This window comes from Puccinia triticina, chromosome 9A (genome assembly GCF_026914185.1).
Source record: "Puccinia triticina chromosome 9A, complete sequence".
Classification (NCBI taxonomy): domain Eukaryota; kingdom Fungi; phylum Basidiomycota; class Pucciniomycetes; order Pucciniales; family Pucciniaceae; genus Puccinia; species Puccinia triticina.
Window position 1 is genome coordinate 301,218 of NC_070566.1, and position 21,539 is coordinate 322,756.

General features: G+C 46.7%; 1 protein-coding gene across 1 annotated transcript; it reads right to left on the reverse strand.

Annotated features, from left to right (window-relative positions):
* Nucleotides 1-1,779, reverse strand: PtA15_9A26 (uncharacterized protein; the record flags this gene model as incomplete). The annotated part of the gene is made up of 4 exons (XM_053172461.1): nucleotides 1-1,035; nucleotides 1,135-1,193; nucleotides 1,267-1,357; nucleotides 1,447-1,779. 4 exons carry the CDS (start codon nucleotides 1,777-1,779, stop codon nucleotides 1-3), a joined length of 1,518 nt encoding a protein of 505 aa, XP_053023457.1.
* Between the last annotated feature and the right edge of the window lie 19,760 nt (nucleotides 1,780-21,539).

The window sequence follows — 21,539 nt, forward strand, 5'->3', positions numbered from 1 at the left end:
TTAAAGTCCAGTCGACCAACCATGGTCGGGATTATCTAAGACGTAATGCTTGTTTTCCGTCTCAGGACCGGAACCGTCTTGATCCTGCAGATAGGCCGTTGATATACTAGCACCGCGACAATTCTCACCTTCGCCGTAAGGCACGCACGATTGCATACTGAGGGATGGAATTGGGTGAGGATAATTTGAGCCCGCACTATATTCATCGCTGGAACCCATAGCTCGAGAATCGTAGGGTTGAGAAAGGACCAAGGGTTCGAGAAACCTTGGGTCATTGGTGGGGGCATTTGAGGATCCACCAAGGTTTTGGGCTGGGGAGGTCCGAATTCCAGGCGAGTTTTGGGATGCTGAAGGCCAGGTTGGCGTCGCGATGACGGAGCTGTCGGACGACTGTCTATGAAAAGGATTGCTGTCCGGAGGTAAGTGTGAATATCCATTCCCGCTTCCTGCAGTGGGGGTAGAAAGAGGGTAGGAGGAAAGGCCGCGAGTGGAGATCGGAGTAGGTCCTAGAGGAGATGATGTTTGAAAAAGACTTCTCGGATTCGCCACTATCCAATCCGCGGGGATCTCACGGGAAGAGGAGCCCATGGCAGAGTTGGGCGCAGTGACGGCAGGAGATAATGGGAATTCACTTTTGGAGACGTTTGGGCCGGGTGACCATTGCTGTTGTTTGCCCGCATGGTGAGCAATTCCTAGATGTTGAACGGGAGAGTCCGAAGCTTCCCGCCTCGTTTGATCCGGAAGACCGGCTGACTGTGGTGTCTGTTTGCTAGTCATGTTTGTTGGGGGCGATGACTGAGGAGACAAGGAGAGCGGGTGTGGCATCCCATGTGGCGGTTGCGTGCGTCGAGCAATTCCTCCATTGTGAACGTATGCATAAGATGAATTGTAGGATATGGCATTGGCGTTGGATGATAGAGTGGGTCTTGGCCCCATGCGAAGTGTGCCAACATGTGGGCTTTGGTTGATGGGACCGCTCGGCCCGTAAGCTGCTGACATTCCGGACGAAGTACCCGGCATGAGAGCACCATAACGCTGGGTTTGATTTTTCGTGCACATGCAAATGAGTAGAGACGAGGCACAATAGAGGTGAGCAAGGCTGTAGAACTACTCGGTTGTGAGGAATAGACCTACCAGGCAGTTTTGGATGTAGGCCTCGCCAGCAGGTTCCTTGATTAGGGGCGCTAGCCTGGCTTTGGAGGGAATTCTCAAGTCAGCCGCTGGTGAGCAGGTGAGACAGCAGGAAAAAAGCAGGCATGAGCTTACGAGTCGCAAACGTGTAAGCATTTAGCTCAGAGTCTTTCGGCGCGACGACCAGCATAACCTCACATCCTGTGAGAGTCGAGATCTCCAGTGCCTGATCGAGAAATCCAAATAACAATTATCAATATATTCGGGTAGGGCAAATGACAAATGATGCACTAAGTGCAGGCGGAGGAGTCTTACCTTCTTGAATATTCCATGCTTCCTTTTTCCAAAGGTGATGTTTCTTCTACTCTTGTCTTGTATATATTCAATTTTAATTTGCCGCCGCGGGACGGCGGGTTTGCTGTTTCCTTTGCGGCGCTTGGAGCCTGAGCCTGCTCCATCTTCATCCTCCGACGCACTCGATAGCTCAGGCAGCGCGTCAGGCGGGTGCGAGACCAAGGTTCCACCCAGATCGGGAGACCCGGTGGAAGCTGTTTGTTCTCGCTCTGCAGCAGTCAGGCCGGCGGTTGCTGGAAGTGGGCGGGTGGGCCGGGGAGCAGCTGACTCGGTTGGGCATGAAACGGAATCCATTCGACGAAAACGGGAAGGTGGCAGCTAGAACGATTTAAAAGATTTACGAAAGGGGAGGTGCAAGGATGTAGGCTTAGTCGCAACGGACCATCCAGCCAAACTTGCTTCTTCTTTGAGAACCCGGATGCGTACAGGGATACGAAATGATAAGTACTGAATGCCGAGGCGGTTTAGGTAAGTGACAAATGTGGAAGTGGAATGCAGAGCAGGTTCGTTTGGGAGATGTAATTCTGCGTGCGGTAAATCGAGGTTGGATGCGATGAGAGTTTCAGGCCACAACGATAGAAACGGATTGATTATGAAAGATCTGTATTTGCTTGCTATTTGGCGGGATCTAAACACGAAAGGAGATGTTAGTGATGAGGCGTACGGAAAGGAGGAAATGGGCCTGTCCCTCGCGTTCAAAAGGGATTCGAGTGGACTACTTTTGGCCATATCATAGCAGCCAAGCGTACCCTGCCACTCATCAGACCCTGATCCGCGGAGGGACGCGACTGGCGGTTGCAAAGCTCCGAGCTGGTGTATGCGAAGAAAAAAAAAGCCACCTTAAGAATGAGCTGGCTGGACAGGGTCTAAATTAGAGCAATTCTCTGTAGCTGAATGGGAAAGGGTCTGTAATCTTCATATCATTAGTGTGCTCACAAGCTCCTCAAGCAATCACCACTTGTATCTGATACGTACGTGCAAGCGCCCAGCTGATTGAAGAAAAACGAGGAGTTACCAGAGAGCAGATTGCGGAGGCCAAGAAAAAACAAGTGGAATGGTCGCCGCAGGAAGGGTGCCACGCGCTGGTTCACACCGCTGGACTGGCAAGGCAATCAATACACGCCCTATGGTAGCGTGTCATTATAGATCAGCCATTGCGCCTTGCGGGGTTTCATTTATCGGCAAGACCCTTGTTCGGGTTCCGTGGCTCCATGGGTAAGAAGGAGCGGGTGTAGCATCCCATTCCCAATCGGGAAGCGGATAGAATAGCGCCACGTTGTCTCAGGATGTATGGAGCTGTGTGTGGTGAGTCTGTGAGACAGCCAGGCGGCTGGAGCGGCTCGCCCGAAGGCCGGATGGTACCAGGCAAAAGTCACCTTGAAATCACGCTAATCCACATCTCTGTGATGTGAAAGCACGCCCGGCGTTCTTCAAGTATCGACTGAGCCTTACTGTGGAAGGATACCCTTGGCAGCCCCCAGCCTCATCTCGGCACAGAACGGCTAACATGTTCGCTTGCTCCGAGACTTGGCATCGTCGATCACTATGGTGGATACTTGTGATCTTCAGGATTTGGTCCAAGGTGATGCGGCGAAAGGCGACGAACCTTGCAGGACGGAAAACCTCCACATCCGCAGAACAGTTTTGTGCATCCAAATCGCTGCTAACAGCTGCTCTTCGATCCAGAGCTAAGAAGAAGCTCAAAGGTGGCAGACAGACTTGTGAAAAAAAAAAAAAACTGAAGATCATAATAACAGTACACAGCGGGTCGAACCCGACGCCCCGGGGGCGGCTTCCGGGGCGTCGCCGGGACCCTGCGGGCATGGAACGCCCTCAGGGCGCTTCGTAACTTGTTGCCCCCCAGACGCCCTGATGGGGCGCATCGGGGGCGAGTCTAATGGTCCCAGGAGCGCCCCGCTGGGTCGCCCATGATGCTAACTTAACAAAGTCCCCCCTATGCGGGGCTGAGTGGTGAACGAAGTGCCGCCGACCGCAGGGAGGGACTTAGGACTAAAGTGGGGGTCGTGGCGCGTAGGCCATTGCGGGAATGGGTGGTTTTACACAGGCTGTAGCTCACTTGGTTTGCGAGCTACATATGAGGTCTCTGTTGTGACATAGTCTTAGTACAGGACCCTGGCAAGCGCGGCCAGAGGGTACGCATGAAAATGTATGAATGTTTAAAGCCACTTTGGCTCACAACCAAACATGATAAATGGATTCTGAAAAGATGGGCACATGTAGGCTTAAAGGGAGAATAATGTACTGCTAACTTCTCCTCAAAATGTGGTAAATGTTGGCAAGAAAAGCCAAAAATGACTTTTAAAAATGTATGAATCCCACGATTTTTGAATTGATTTTCATGCGTACCCTCTGGCCACGCTTGCCAGGGTCCTCTTAGTACTCAACTGCGACACATGTCACAGACTTGTAGATACATTATATAGTTTCATTTCCCTCTATTATTTGAAATCTATCAATTCCTTGAGCTCTCCATCCAACAGGTTATGAGCCTCTTGCCGGAGTAGCTCGAAAAAATTCTTCAAAGAACAAATTTCCTATCATACACATCCGTAGCCGGCACCAGGACAAGTCTTTCCTCAGTAGTTCTCATTGAGAACGAGCATAGTAGTCATACCAGACAAGCGAACGTAGTCCGCCGGCGAGTCACCGATATCGTCACCCTTTGTCCATCACAACATTCAATTTTTTTTTTCTGTCTTCTTTTCCTATACTCAACTTTTCACAAACCCCACATTTTACATCAACAAAACAATAAAATATATATACATATATATAAAAAAAAAAATCATTTCTTTCTTCTCTCTTCTCTGATTGATTATCCGACCAAACTCAACCTCGGGAGTTTAGTTCTATCGTAATTCCTAGTCTTGTGTGGTAACGCTCGCGGGTATATTCTTGGTTTACTACTCTTTAAGCAAGCCCGTGGTGAATATCCTGCAGATATTTACGTTGGACTGATCACCCATAGCCACGGTGCCGTTGAGAGAGCGGTATTCTGGGTTTAAACTTAGTGGGTCGCCCAACAAGTTGGGTTGTGGTTCTATTTGACCTTGGAACGCCTAGCCAGCTACGCGGTTAAACGACTACAGCAAACGTTCAGTATTTCCATTTTTTTTCTTCTCTTCTTTCTACTCTATTCCACCAACCCCGGACCCGCGAAATAGCCGTTCGCCGACCCAATCATCATGTCCAATACCAAACTCCCGTCCGGTTGTCTGTACCCAAAACCAAAAGCCGGTGCAATCCCAGGACTACGGACTATTGACCGCACAACACCGAAGAACCCAACCATCAAGAGTGTTCTTGGACCACAACTTTTGACGAATGACTTCTTCCGACGTCGACTTGGTTGCATCCCCTCCTCTGAATCCCATGGAGAAGACCCACTTTTGTCCAACCCTAACAGACGCGATGGGGACAAGTCCTTTCTTCTTGGCAACAGCAAGGGCAAAGGACGTGAAGTGTCGGGGGACATCCCCAAGGAGACAACCTTTCAGCCTCGTTTAACTGGCCGGGTCATTGGATCCTCCTCCAATAATTGGCGACGCACAGAACCGCCTCCCCACATTAGCCCTGCAACACAACCCCAACCGCAACCGACAGGTCAGGTCGATCTCAGCAGCCTCATCGCCGAGATGCGCTTCTAACGCGAGCTGGATCAAGCCCGTTGTGAGAACTCCTTTGGGACGGGTGGCAGTTCCGCGAGGGGGAAATACCAGTTATAATATTTCAAAGATGTAAGAAGCTATTACAACTGTTACGGGTGGTTTGAAAGACCTGCCCCTCTATGATACTACACAAGAGCTATCACAACAAATTTATTTATTGTTGTGGCAAAACTAATGATAGAGAAAACTATGTGCAGCAGTCTCTTATCAGACCTAGATCAAACTTGAATTCAGCGGAAAGTGGATTTTGTATGGGAAATGGAGTTAGAGTGGTTTTACAGCAGCCTTGAGTCAGATAATGGAAATGAGTCTTTAACGTAAGATATGTTTTATATGGTTTTATATGTTTGTGATATGAAAGGTGGAGATAAACTGATACAAAACTTGTGAGAGAACTGATGTTATATGTGAACTATTCAAAGTGTCTTTGCCCTCTTCCTTAACCTTCAGTTAAGAGCACAATGGGTTAAGATCACTCTGACTTGTTAAGAGCACAAGTGGGTGATGCTTGCTACTTGACTACTTAGAACTACTCTGAGGCATGAAAGATGTTGATGGGCAACTTGATTGAGATCACACTACTGGATTTTATGTGGATGTGACTAGTAACTCTGAGTGAGATGTGTGTTCTGGTTAGGATTGCCTGAGTGGCATGCCGAAAAACTGAGGAGGGAAAATCTCCTCCTTTTATAGTAAAATGTGAGGGATTTTTGCTGGTGGGGATCCTTGTGAGGGATTTTTGCTGGTGTGACCACCACACAGGTGTCCATGTGGTGATGGTATCCACGTGGTTGTGGTGGTGGTGTCCATATGGTACCCACGTGGTTGTGGTGTCCATGTGGTGTCCACGTGGTGGTGTCCATGGCGCCTACACAATTATGGAGGTGTCCACAGGTGGAGCCATGCCATGGGAAGAGCCAAACCACGCCACTACATACACTACAAATATGTCCTTGAGTCTAATTCTATAATATGTACTATCAAAATATCTCTACAGTATGTAATTATGCTTATGAACACAGTATAATACTAGTAACTTTTGACTGAGTGCAGCTAGCCTAGTGGTTCCAGTGAGTGACTAGGGGTTATATGACCTGTAGAATCCAATTATGCAATAATACATCTAGAAATATGTCTCCTTCTCAATAGTAAACTGTGACTTTATGTGATTTGATACTTGAAACACATTTGGCACACCACATCCTCCCCCAACTTAATGCTGTCCGCAGCATCCCTGTGTTTCAAGTATCAAGAACATGAAAAAATCTCAACAAAAAAACAGGAAGTACTAAAATCTATCATCACCTTCAAAGTTCCTAAGCATACTATGACCCATTTATCTCTGCCTTTATTGTTAGAATGAAACCATGCAACCCATTCCTAACTAGTAGCTAAATCCAACAACCTCAAAACAACTTGTAAATTTGCAGATACAACTAATTTAATAGCTATCCCCATTCTAACCAATACCTCTAATCTAAACTCTAAAGTAAACCATCTGGAAATTTGCTACTAGTTCTTGAATCCTGCATAATCTCTCTTCCATAATAAAGAAATCGATTCCTTTCCCATAGTGAAGGCCTTAGTTCCTCGCCATGATGCAGCTGGTACCTTCCACCTTCTGCCTTTATTTCCTCTTTTCATGCCACCTGTACAGTTGTATATGTATACACGAATCCATCACATAATCTATGTAACATTTCAGTATTCTGTATTGTTCAACAAATCTTCATCTTCTTCATCTTGTTCTATCTTGTCCTTGTCTTCATACAGTTCTCCTCTAGGGTAGAATTTCTTCACTTGATTTGCGGCGTACCTTCTTGCCAGTTTAGTTCCATCAAGCTCCTCGAGTTCATAAGGTCCATTTAATATCTGCTCCTTAACTCTATATGGTCCATTCCATCTGTTCTTAAACAGAAGTCCCCATTGATTTTCCAAGGCTTTATTATAAACCAGGACCAGATCCCCAGGTTTAAGTGGATCTCTCATACGATGTGCAAGCCTTCTGTCCCAGTACTTTACAGAATCTGCCCGCGCTTTTTCCAATGTTTCTTCTGCCTTCAGAATATTTTCATCCCGCTGAGCTAACTGTTCCGCTCTTATTCCCAACAAGTCTGCCGTGGATTTAATTTCTGTCCAATCTACACTGAGGTAGCTCTTAAGTTCCATGTCTACTGGCAAAACAGCTGGCTGTCCAAATTGTAGCTCAAATGGCGTGTATCCTGTAGTCCTCTTGGTCGATATCCTATCAGCTAAAGTTACTAAGGGCAGGTACTCTTTCCATTTCTTTCCGTCTTCCCCACACATTTTTATTAAAGCGTCCTTAATTTCTTTATGCCCTCGTTCTATCATTCCCTGCGCTTCTGGGTAATAGGGAGTCACAACTCTAAGCTTGATACCTGTTTTCTTCATGGCTAGTTGGAGTTCTTTCTTAAATTCTGCACCTCCATCCACTGTTACTTCTTTTGGGATTCCATATCGACAGACCCACTCGGATATAAACCATTCCGCAATAGTTTTTGATTTGAGATTTGTTAACCCCACCGTTTCTGCCCAACCGGAGAAGTCATCTCTTGCAATTATAATATACTTCCACTTCCCTGCCTTTACATGTACGGCATCCATGCTTACTCTTTGGAACAAAGTTGATGTAGCAGTAGACTTTCCTTCTTCCTTTGGCAGATCCTTGCTCCTCTTCTGACAAGCTTCACACGTTTGGACCCATTTTCTGGACACCTTCTTCATTCCTTCCCACCAAAATCTCTCTCTGACCCTTCTGTAAGTTTCAAGTACCCCTCGATGCCCCATGTCCCCGTGTAACGACCTAAGCACCTGAGCTTGGATATGTGGATTTGAGACCACCAATTGATTGTAGGGTATCCGCCTCCTTTTGAGTTGGCCCCCTTCCACAAAGAACATTGGAGACCTACGCTTGATTTTTATGAACTCTTTGTCTTCACAATTTTCAGGCCTCCTCCAACTCAACAGATAGTCCGCCATCTTCTGCCAGAAGGGTGTTTGCGTGTTGGATTCTATCCCTACCCCAAGGGTTGTTAGATTGACTTCCTTGGCTCCAAACCCAGGATGTGGTGTGACCCAAGTTTCCTCCTCGTCAAACTCTTTCAAGTCTTCATTTTCGTCTCTTGGCCTTCGTGACAGACTGTCTGGCATGGTGAATGTCTTTCCTGGCTTGTGTACCAAATCAAAAGAGAAAAGTTGAATAAATGCCACCCATCTCGTCATAGGTGCACTTGGAAGACTTGGAGTATTAATCATTTCAATTAGAGCCTTGGCGTCCACTTGTAACTCAAAATGTTGACCCCAAAGCATGGTCTGCAATTTCTTCAAAATTTTTGCAACCCCGCATAGCTCAAGTTTTGACTGTGAGTAATCAGATTCCACCCTAGAAAACCCTACCGACTCGTAGATTACTGGTCTATAAGCTTTCTCCTTGTCTTCTTGCATGAGCACTGCCCCAGCCGCAATATAACTGGAGTCCACGGCCAATGTTATTCTTCCCGCTCCTTCACCGTATTCCAAATTCTTGAGAACTATTTCCTCCCCAACAATCTTCTTTAACTCCTCGAAGGCCTGTTGGCATTTACAATCCCAGTAAAACTCTATGTCATCCCTAGTAAGTCTTCTAAGGGGAGAAGCTATAGATGAAAAGTTCCGGATGAACATCCTGACGTAGACACAAATGCCCAAGAAGCCCCGAATATCCTTTTTACTCTTAGGTGTTGGCCAACTTTGAATTTTATTGACCTTCTTAGCGGCCATTATTCTTCCTTCCTGAGAAACAACATGACCTACTATGTCCAAAGCAGGAACACAGCAAGCAAATTTTTCCCCTGATATGGTGAGCCCTGCCTCCTCTATTCTAAATAAGATTCTCTCCAAGGTTATTGCATATTCCCAAACAAATCTACGTATTCCCGGGTTCTCCTTCAATGTCTCATTGTTATATGTCGATACTGGTCCCTTAATTCCTCCGTCATCGATAAAGATTCCCACATGATCAGGTATTTCATCTTGTAGAATCCAAGTCATCTGGGCCTGGTAGACTGCCACTGAGTTTGTCGCACCCTGAGGAAGTCTGGTTAATTGTAGTCTTCCTAGAACTGTCTCAAATGTGGTCAGTGGTCTGGAGACAGGGTCAAGTTCCCGTTCATCATAACCACCCATTATATCTCCTAAGCCGTAACATGCCCTTCCAGAAAAGGATTCTACAAATTCTTCAATCTTGGGGGGTAGTCCGGCATCCTTGATTGTTACTTTATTCAAAGCTTGAAGATCGTGGACAATCCTCAGCTTCCCGTTGGACTTAGTCACACAAAACACAGGGCTAGAGTAGCTAGATGTGGATTGTTCATACAGTCCAGTATCTATCCTCTTTCGTACTAGCTTTATAAAGTCTGGTAAAATAGGTTTTGGGATCGGTATTGGCTTCTTTTGCCATGGCTCATGTGCTACAACTGGAATTTTGTATGGCTTGCCGTATGAATGATGTAGTAAGCCTCTTTCTTCCTCCCCAAACGCTACAGAGTTCTCCCTTAACACTATTACATTTTTTAATAAGTTCAATTCTTGCTCCCAAAGCCACTCAGGTGGCCCAAAATTCACTTCCTTCAACCTCTCATGTGTGATTCTTTTAGTAGGAACAAACTCAGGAGGATGGGGAGTAAGTGGCGTCTGGTACGGATTCCTTGATAAGGGTGGCCGCTGAAGAGGGGGGTTGATATCTTGTGGCATGGGATGATTAATTGGTCTAATTTTCTTGTCAACAGTTTTGTACTTTGCTGCTAACACTGATTTGGTCATTGTGTTGGATTCGAGAATTGTGAATTTATCAAGTCCTCTTAGAACTTGTCGCAGTTTAAGGTCATACAGGACCAAAACATTACTAAATAAAAATCCGGGATTTCCTAAGTTAACTCAGGTTATGCCTCTCCATCCTTGCCGTACCCTCACGCATACCCACGACTGGTATCCGCTGATTTGACTGTTGTCAATGCTGATCAGCTGGACTCCTGCTACATATGCTATGTCCGCGGATGATCTCCGAGAACACTTGTGTTCTTGCTGATGGACCTGCGTCCCTCCTACGGATTGGTAGCCCGCAACTACTGTAAGTATGTACCCCCCCGCTCAAATGTTTTCATCTATCTTCGTTTACCGCCGCTTGAACTAAACCTTAAGCTGGCCCGCCTTGGATCCACCGCTGCAGGACTTGAATTGACCTCTATTTATTCCCCAAGAAGATCGAGGATCGTTGCTGATAATGGCCTCTGATGGCGAGTCGAGTACCACCGGCCTCAACTCAATCGCCAGGAATAAAGTGAGTGTGTTTGGTTTCCATTAGCCTTATGGATGCCTGCTGCTCGTATATTGTGGACAAGGTTTATTGGCGTCGTTTACCAGGAAGAATCCCTGGCCGGGCTGGTACCACCGTGGATGGATACGGACTCCTTCGTGGAGGTTGGTCCACCATGCCGATCGGACACCCACAACCTCTCCATGGTGCATGGGTCCATACCAGGAAGAAACGACCGAGCTGGTACCACCGTCCACGGTTGGCCTGCTGCTGGATAAAAAAACTATTGCCGCTCCCTCCTCGACTATAAAAGGCAAGGTCATCGGATTCTTCCTCTCCTCATTCGCACTCATCTCACGCCATGTCTGGCTTATTTTTCCCTTCGCGTAGTCCTTCCATCTATTCAATCTCGACTGATTATGCGCCTACCAACCCCTTCAATGAGGATGGCGACTCCGTTACTAGTCTTGGGTTACTCCAAACCCCTCCCCACTTGAGAGAAGCAATCCGTCATATCTTTGATGGGGAGTTCCCTAGTACGCTCAATCCTATTGTCTTGATAAGAGCTTCTAAAGGAGAACTCCAGCTTGTTGATTATATCCACTTGTTTTCAGCCCCATTTAATGTTCGTGCGCATTCGGACTCGCATACCTCTGGTCCCGGTTCTCCGCTCGACGTCATGTCCAATCACGGTATGCCCATTCTGATTCCTCATCTGTGATGATTCCATCATTAGCGCTGATCGTGTTGTCTTTTATATCAAGTCCCCGCGCCGGTAATCGGAGACAACCTCCGTGAGGGTATGTATCTTTTAAGCCTGATTCATTAAGCAAGTTTTAACAAATACTGTGTAGTTGGTTCCTTGCTAGGCGAAACGTTTGGCGATCGCCGAAACCGCCTGCTGGCCGCCGCAGCATCGCCGGCTTATCCTCCAATGCCTGAAATTGATGGCTGTCCATGGTCGGAGCAAGACGAGCAATACGATCTTGAAGACAGTAAGCCTCCTCTCTTATATCTAGCCCTCTTTATTTTTTTCTTGTGGAGCACTGATCCTCGGCTTATACAAATTGTTACAGCCATAAGTTCTAGACACTCGGCTATTGGGTTGATTGAACCTTCTCCGACCCATGGTTCAAACCTGCAGACCAACCCGCCCGTTGTGAACGACCTAGCCAATCGTGAGTTATCTCTTTCGTCCCAAATCTCGTGCATTGTACACTTCTGACTTCTAGCTCCTCTTGGGTTATAATATTACTAGCAGGGTGTTGGGATGATCATATTGCGAACTCGTTTAACTCTACCTACGCGGCCGGGTTCCCCAATCCAACGATTTTGGATGGTACCTACCATGCTGACGACTCCGCTCGGTCCAATCACTCCATGAGCAGTGTGGGGCTTGATGTTCGTCCCCCCCTTAACTGCTGGGATGATCGCTGCCACGGACCCCTCTCCGCAGAGCTGGCCAAGCCAAGATGCGGCTCACAACGATAGTCCGTTTGATTTGTTCAAACTAACATATCTGCTCCCTACTGTTTGCTGACCTTACTCCTTTCCTGGATTATATAGTAGCTACCTCGATCTCCTCGTGGCCGAGCATCGAGGATAACTCGAGTGATTCTTCATACGTACCTCCCAAGCCCGCTAAGAAACGATTGAGGGTTGCAGCTGAACAGGTGAGCGAAACCCCTAGTCACCCAGCAAAGCCTCGTCTCAGAGATGCCCGGGGACGTTTCATATCCGCTCGCTCTCATAGTAAGCTCTCCCCATTCCCAAAGATCTCCTGGTCGGCATGGCTACTAATCGTATGCTTAATCAGCCTTGATCAAGGCAATCGATATGGCGCCTCCAGATGTCCCGACTGCTAGCGCCTCTCGCCCGACTGCTGTTGAAACGGCTGCGAACACCTTCTTCAACTCGCTCTCGGCGTCCCCTGAGTTTAACTTTGGGTTCGGCATGCCCGACCCACTTCAAGCCCACTTGAGTTTGAATATGCAGCCCCCGACTCTCCCCGCTTCCAGGGTTCTTCCCGTTTCCGGGGGAAACCTCACCCCGGATGATCCTTGCATCCAATTCCGCGCCGCCTTCCTTCAACTATCCGAGGTTCTTGATACCTTTATCAAAAGCTCCAACCCTTCGCGCCATGACTGGGGAGATGTGTGCACCATCAGTGAGGCGCTGTTTACTGCACAAAAATTTTACATTGATTCCTGTCGCTTCTAGTAAGTCTGGTCCCCTTTTTTATATATATCCTATGTACATGTGACTTTAATTGAGTGATTTCTGACCAACTCCTACCCGTTATCAATCCTAATTTAGTAAGTCCTATTTAGACCAAATCTGACGGAACAAAGGTACCAAAAAAAAAAAAAAAAAAAAAAAAAAATCTGTGGCTAAAAAAAACTCTTATTGCAGCAGTGTCTGCTCTTTTCCTATCTGCTTGCACCTATGACCTAGAAAAGAATCACTCTTTTCTTTTTCCTACTATCTGTCTACCCAATGTTGGTACAAAAAGAAGCATAAAAAATTGTGAAAGGTTTTTTTATTGGCTTTAACAAAAATATGATCCCACATAAGTGGAAACGTAAATCTTGTGTTTCCTCCATTTCTCCGCTCTAGCCTTTTTACTAGATACATGAGCCTTATACCATTTCTTACCTCCCCCGGAATAAAGTTTCTGTCTTACTTTGCTGCTCACAAAGCCAAATCTGGAAGTCCAAGATCCCTGCTTGACAAATGCTTGCCCCCCTGAGTAATTCAGAAGCTGCAAAAAATCTAGTGAGTCTGTGAAACCTCCGGGTAACTCTCTGAGCCACTCCTGTCCCTTTCTCTCTCTCTTGGGTCTATTAGTTTCGTCAAAAACTTCTCTGAACCTGCGGGGTATATAATGTTCGACCCAGTATAATTCCAATCGCAGGTCTGGATTGACTATAGGTTCTGCTTCCCACAGCACTTCTGCTTCTGCAAGTTGGGTGTCCACTCTAATCTGCTCCTCTTCTGTGAGAATAGCTGCTCCCAACTCATTTGCCCAATCTACTGGTTCGGCAACAAATACTTGCCAAGGGTCCTCCCTTATTAAGACTGGGTTTGAATCTATGCTGGACAAAATTTCTCCTTGTGGCAACTCTTCTTCTCCTGAATTCAGCTGGCCGGTCCCTAGCGTAGATCCCAGTTCCTCCAACTGATCCCATTCAACCACTGGAACATTATTGTCTTCCCTTCCCACTGTTCGATTAGCAAATTTATTAAAAATATCCCAATCAACTACTTGGAAGGAGCAATTCTGCCTGAATGTTGGAGCTTCTTTGTGCCACCCGGGTGTACTAGGCAAACAGATAGGTATGCATACTCTTTTTCCCTCTGAATCAGGAAAACTTAATACCTCGCCCTTCTGATTGGACAACTCTAATCTTATGTTATGATCTGCTAGGAAAGGTCGACCTAAAACTGTATGAACTGAGCCTCTTACTACGAAAAAGTTGGCCAAGTGGACGTAGCCGGGAAGAACACTAATGGGTATTTTTTCTGCTAGTCCTACAATTGGTGTGAAGTGACCCCCAATCCCTCTGAGACGCATAAATATCTCTGTAGTTACTAGTCCCAACTGACTTGCCAGGGTGTCTGGAATGATGTTCATTTCTGCACCTGTATCAACTAAAGTCCTGATCTTCCTACTATTGATGGTCATATCCACCATCCCAACAGGACAAGCATAATTGAGCCGTGTGTCATCTTCATCTTCAGCGTCAACACCAGTAGAACAGTTTAATTGCCCGTGATTTACTCCTTTCCCTGGCGTTTCAGGTTCTGGTTGGCATTCTTGTAGACCTCTCAAGAAATGTGGGGCAATTTTTACAATTTCCTCTAAGGTGAGAGTGTATGTCTGTTTATAGAACTTGTTGCGGATAGACTTGTCTAATCTGGGGTTTGATTCTTCCTTACTTGATGGAGACTCTTCCCTGGTTTTGCTTGCCTTCTCAGAAGCTGGTGCTTTGTGCTGTACACCCTCTTCTTCCACATTTTCTTCCTCTTCCATCCAGGACCCAGGAAAGCTTTTCCTCCTAGTGGGGGCTTTTAATGCTTCCTGATTTGGTGGGGGTGCTTTGCTGATTGACTCTTGTGGTTTAGTAGGTAAGGATTGACTAGTTCCTGAAGTGGTTTTCTCCTGAATTCTTTGAGATTTTCTGAGTCCAAACCCTATATTGTTCTGCACCTCTCCTTCTTCAATGTGCATTTGAGGTGGAACCCATGATCCCCATTCTTCTAGCTCTATGACGGCTGATGTTGATTCCGGAGCCGCAGCAGTGGTCTCATTTACCGTGCTTTGTTCATCGTGGAACCTCTGTACCATTTGCCGCACAGAGGAGTCTTTATCTACTACAATAGGCTGTCTATTTGGGTAGTAGTAAACTCCTTGATATCTGTACATCCTTCTAGTCTGCATGTCCTGATTGTAAGATTCACACTCAGATAGGGTATGTCTCTCTTTACAGTAGTAACATTCTAATGGTGCAAACCGGGGCCTTGTGTCTGAAAAACCTGGTCTTGATTCTGAAAATCCGGGTGAAGAGGGTCTGCTAAGATGAGGAGGGGCAGCTCTAGTCTGGTATTCTAGTGCATTGGTGAGCTTCTTTACTTTCTCCTTCAACTCCTCTGTCTCAGTAGGATCCTGAATGGCAACCTTCTTCTTGGGCCCCTCTTTTGTAATGGATGCTACCTCGTCATCGTCAAAGTCAATAATGATTAGGGCCATGTCCACATATTTCTTTAACGTGTCCAATTCGGGGATGATATTACGTCCGTCTCTGGTTTTCCTGAGTTCCTTGGCATGAGCTAACTCTTTGGTGACTTCCTTCTTCAGCTCAGCAGAAAGAGCCCTCCAAAGAGGATTACCGCTTTCTGGATTCAAGTGACTGTATCCCATTTGAGTAAAATAGTCTGTCATTTCTTCAAGCTCACCAATGAACTTCTTATACTCAATTCTAGTTTTGATACCCTGACTGTCACGGGCCTTCTGGATCAACTGTGGTATGGCATCTTCCCTATATTTCCTAAAAGGAATAGCCCTGCCCCATTTCCTGATCATCTGCTTCTTCAGAAGCTCCCAGTTACCCGTCTCATGTCCGTCCATCTGCTCAAGAGCTTCACTTATCTTCTTATTATTGATGATAAGTGGCAATTGAAATGCCAGGTCAATTGCACCGGCGCCTTGAATTGAAGCAACCTTCTCTACCCTCTGTATGAATGTCTCTACTTCCGTGCCATCAAAGTGAAGATTTGTCTTCTTGACGTCAAGTATAACTCCTTTGCGCTCGTCTGGCAACATGATTTTGGTATGAGGTCGGGCCTGACTTGACTCTAGCGATGGACCTCCGGCCACAGGTAATGGTCCTGGTGACATCAAAAAGCTCTCGTCCCCTGCACCCAGAGTTGTCTCTAAAATCTGTGTCCTATCCGTGTAAGGTGTTGACTCTGCAAATCTCAAAGAAGTTCTTTGTGCTAGCGCAGGTGTTTCTGAGATTGGTCTCTGTTGAGGTGTGTCTAGTACAGCCTGCATCTTCTCCTGATTTTTGCGCATTTGCCGCATTTCTTCCATCATTTCTTGCAGAGAAGCTTGCAACTTAGATATCTCTTGCTCTTTCTCCTGGAGAACCGCTGTAGGATTTGTTGATTCTTCAGCCATTGTGTGGTTTTCTTGTAGCACGCTTGCTAGGGTTTCGTGAATATCCGTGTTGCCTCGCGGGACCTCGTCAATGTATTCGCTTACAAACTCTCGTTCCTGTTCTGAAAAGCCGGGGTTGTGCCAAATACGCTCCTCCTCTCGGTTTCGGTTCGTATTGTTATCCACTGTTTATTTATTTCCGTGTTGCTGATGGTGATTTGTTGTTGATCTTCTGAATTTCGTCGGCCACTGTTGGGACACCAGATGTGAGAACTCCTTTGGGACGGGTGGCAGTTCCGCGAGGGGGAAATACCAGTTATAATATTTCAAAGATGTAAGAAGCTATTACAACTGTTACGGGTGGTTTGAAAGACCTGCCCCTCTATGATACTACACAAGAGCTATCACAACAAATTTATTTATTGTTGTGGCAAAACTAATGATAGAGAAAACTATGTGCAGCAGTCTCTTATCAGACCTAGATCAAACTTGAATTCAGCGGAAAGTGGATTTTGTATGGGAAATGGAGTTAGAGTGGTTTTACAGCAGCCTTGAGTCAGATAATGGAAATGAGTCTTTAACGTAAGATATGTTTTATATGGTTTTATATGTTTGTGATATGAAAGGTGGAGATAAACTGATACAAAACTTGTGAGAGAACTGATGTTATATGTGAACTATTCAAAGTGTCTTTGCCCTCTTCCTTAACCTTCAGTTAAGAGCACAATGGGTTAAGATCACTCTGACTTGTTAAGAGCACAAGTGGGTGATGCTTGCTACTTGACTACTTAGAACTACTCTGAGGCATGAAAGATGTTGATGGGCAACTTGATTGAGATCACACTACTGGATTTTATGTGGATGTGACTAGTAACTCTGAGTGAGATGTGTGTTCTGGTTAGGATTGCCTGAGTGGCATGCCGAAAAACTGAGGAGGGAAAATCTCCTCCTTTTATAGTAAAATGTGAGGGATTTTTGCTGGTGGGGATCCTTGTGAGGGATTTTTGCTGGTGTGACCACCACACAGGTGTCCATGTGGTGATGGTATCCACGTGGTTGTGGTGGTGGTGTCCATATGGTACCCACGTGGTTGTGGTGTCCATGTGGTGTCCACGTGGTGGTGTCCATGGCGCCTACACAATTATGGAGGTGTCCACAGGTGGAGCCATGCCATGGGAAGAGCCAAACCACGCCACTACATACACTACAAATATGTCCTTGAGTCTAATTCTATAATATGTACTATCAAAATATCTCTACAGTATGTAATTATGCTTATGAACACAGTATAATACTAGTAACTTTTGACTGAGTGCAGCTAGCCTAGTGGTTCCAGTGAGTGACTAGGGGTTATATGACCTGTAGAATCCAATTATGCAATAATACATCTAGAAATATGTCTCCTTCTCAATAGTAAACTGTGACTTTATGTGATTTGATACTTGAAACACATTTGGCACACCACACCGTTTGAATGAGGACCGAGCTCGACAAGAAGAGGATCGCGCTCGCCAAGAAGCTGAGGAGACCCGCACCCAGAGACGTCGCGAACTTGATGAATCAGCCAAAATATCAGCCATCGTCAACACGGCGATCAACAAGTTGGATCCCGAGGATATACTCAAGCCGGATGGATCTAATGTCAGGCGCTGGGAGGATGCTCTTTGTCTCACGGCCTTCGAACGTTTCAACAATCAACACTTTTTCACCCCAAGCGAAGACTCAATTGCTGACCCATATTTTGAAACAATTGTTTGTGGAATCATCCATTTGTTGGTGCATAGTGACTTGTCCTACAATCTCATAGATTTCGAAGACTCGGCCGCGGTCTACAAACATTTTCTGTCCAAGTTTTGCGTCATCAACCGTGCAAAACAGCTCCACACGTGGGAAGTTTTGAAAAAGATCTCACTGTTGAACTATGGCAGTTCGGCCGAGGCAATTGCAGCGATCGACCAGTGCGCGAGGACTTTCAGAGAGCAGGGTGTCACGCTCACATGGGACACCATCGTCAGTTTTGTTTTCCAAGGAAATCTACGGGATCACCTCGGACCGGTGGTCGATCGGAAGGTCGATCTTTTCATGGAAACTCACAATTTTGACCTGCCGTCGGCTGGAGACATCCTGCGCTTCTGGGAAGCCGCACGCACTGAGCACCGTCTAACAGAAGAATCAGGAAAATCAGAACCATCCGCACTAAAGATCAATCTAGCTAGTCGAGACGAATCTAGCGTTTCAGGTGTTGTTTCAGGACCTCCGGATGAGTCAACCATCTCCGCAATGGCCCTGGACAAGCCTCTACACTGCTACATCTGCAAGCAGCCAGGTCATTTTGCTCCGAACTGCCCCACCAGTTGAAAAAACAACCAACCTCCTCAGACCATACCCCAAAAGCCCGCGAGTCAACAACACTTCCCTCCATGCTTGGTAACATACAATTTTGATCGGATCCCCTACATCAAGCCAATCCAGCCAGACTCCAGGCCAACTAGCTCCAAGCCAGCACCCTTTCGCCAACACATTGCAACTCAGCCGAAGACAGTCAATCACAATACCGTAAAAAAGACAGTTGAGACTAGGCAAATTAATCCCGAGCTTTTCGCCGAAGAAGAGGAGGAAGCGGAGTTTGTTTTTGAGAATGAGAACCTGTCAGTAGAACCCTCAGGCCACAGATTCAACCTTCGTGAAATAACTATAGATTGCGACGGCCAAGAAGTCATCTGGGACTCCGGAGCTTCGGACAACGTCACCGGGGATAGGTATGCGTTGTTTGACTTCACTCCGCTAGCTCAACCAATCGCTGTCAAAGTAGCGACTGACACCGCCTGCGATTTCATCACAGGTACGGGTACTTTGAGATTTGCAGGGATGAACAGAACAATCATCGCTGTTAAGAGGGTCTAATACTGTGAGCAAGCTCGCTCAACTCTACTATCGATAGCTGCGTTCAAACAATCTAATGCTCAGTTTCGCGTCAACGGGAACTTTGACTCAATCGATCTGATGACTAGCAGTGGCAAGGTTTTACTACAAAGCAGCTTTGACCCTATCAAGAACTCCTGGCCATTAACAAAACCAATCCGGGCCTCCCCGTTCCCCAATTCTGCTCAGTCTTGTAATACATATCTGAATTCCAATGTTCATGCCAATAACATTTTCAAATCTCCTGACCACGTTGAGCACAGCCAATTCACTTGGAGACCTGAGGACTTGACGTCAGATGAGAAAACCCTTCTTTTCTGGCACAGACTGTTTGGTCATGCAAGCCTCCAAAAGATTAGGCGCTTGGTGAAACTCCAACTAGGATATGGTCTACCTCAGGCAATGCCTGCGGGCTCAATCAAATGCCTGGTCTGTTCGATTTGCAAGGCAACCCGGACCTCGAGGTTAGGCCCTTCAGGGAGATCCCTAGAGTGACTGTCCATGGTATGTGTTGATTTGATGGGTCCGTTTGATACGCCAACCATGACGGGCGGCAAGTATGCGTTGACCATTTGGGATGCACATACATCATACAGTGAGGTGAAGATCATCAAGACAAAAGCGGATGCTGCAAACATGCTGATGCAAACCATCACACAATGGGAGAATCAGACAGGGTCCAAACTGAAGGTACTGCGTTCCAATAACGGTGGTGAATTTGACTCAAAGGTTTTTGGCGCTTTTCTGGTAGAGAAAGGTATCGTGGCGGAAAGATCTCTACCGTATCACCATTTCCAGAATGGAGCTGCTGAGAGATACAACAGGACTGTCTCGGACATGGGACGTAGCATCCTGTACGACAGTGAACTGGGCCGCAAATTTTGGGGATACACGTTCATGTGGTCAGCCTGGACTCTCAACCGGATCCCGAACAGAGTTACAAAAGAGAAGACGCCTTACGAGTGTTTCTACGGAGTGAAACCGCAACTGGACCGGACGCGAGTTTTTGGGTCACGCGCGTACGTACTTGTAGCACCCAAGAAGAGAAAAAAGCTAGACGACCGGGCAGTCGAAGGGATTGTCGTCGGCCACCTTGAGGAGTCAAAGGGGTGGACTTTCTGGCTGCCGAAATCAAAGAAGCTTGTGTCTTTGGCGTGGGCAGACTTTGGACGGAACGCTCTCCCTTCTGCTCCAACGGTTCCAACTCAGACTCCAGAACCAACGACGAACTTGCTGCAATTGAATGATTTTACCAAGGAACGGAAGGTTGAAGAACAGGAAAAGTGTGTCAACTCTTGCTTGGCAAATTGCGAGGATGACTCAGACGGTATTCCCACGACTTTCAAGGTGGCAATGAAGTCCAAAGATGCGGCCTTTTGGAAAGCGGCAATAGACACTGAACTCAAGAACCTGCACAGGAAAGCGGTCTGGAAAGTACGACACCTACCCCCACAGAGGCGCAAATTGGGGGCATGCTGGGTCTTTGCAAAGAAACAGAATGCCGACGGTACCGTCAAGTTCAAGGCCAGATATGTTGTGAAGGGCTTTAATCAAAAAGAGGGCACCAACTATGCACACACCTTTGCTCCCACAGCGACCTTCACGTCCATGAGGATTCTTCTGACTATTGTGGCACGGAACAACTGGCCCATATACAATTTTGACTTCGTGGCAGCTTACCTTAATGCACCCATCAATGAGGAAGTCTGGGTAGAACCGCCGGAAGGACTAGACGTTCAACTGGGAGAAGCGTGCCTGCTCCAACGCGCACTGTATGGAACAAAGCAAGCGGCGCGCTGCTGGTGGAAACATCTGAGAAAGACACTCGCTGACTTAGGTTACATATCGAGTTATTACGATTCCAGTGTGTATACACTAAGCAACACGCAAGATAAGTCGATCATTTGGGTCCACGTCGACGACGGCATAGTCACTGGGTCGTCCGACGAAGCACTGAAGCGACTAGAAACTCAATTGAAAGGGAGTCTTGAAATCAAGTGGTCTGAAGGTCTGATAAGCATGGTGGGTGTCAAGATCAAACAAACAGTGGACGGTTTCGAACTTACTCAACCAAACTTGATTGAGAAGATTCTGCGAGAGCGTTGGGACGGTGTGACTTCACACAATACACCCCTTCCTGAGGGCTACACTGCGAACAGTGACAACTCGTGTGCTGGCATCAATAGCAAAGACTACCTGTCGACTATAGGAGGTTTGAGCTACGTTGCTGTTGGGACCAGACCGGATATAGCTTTCAGCGTGAACTATCTGGCCCGTTTCTTGTCCCAACCATCAACTTTACACTGGAAGGGGCTCCGTCATCTGCTGGGTTATTTGGCGAGAACGAGGGAGGTTTCCCTGAGAATTCACCCAAAAAGCAATACCCCACCGGTTGAGTGTTTTGTGGACGCTAATTGGGGTGGACCGAGTTCTAGGTCAACTTATGGTGTGATCATCCGCTCATACGGTG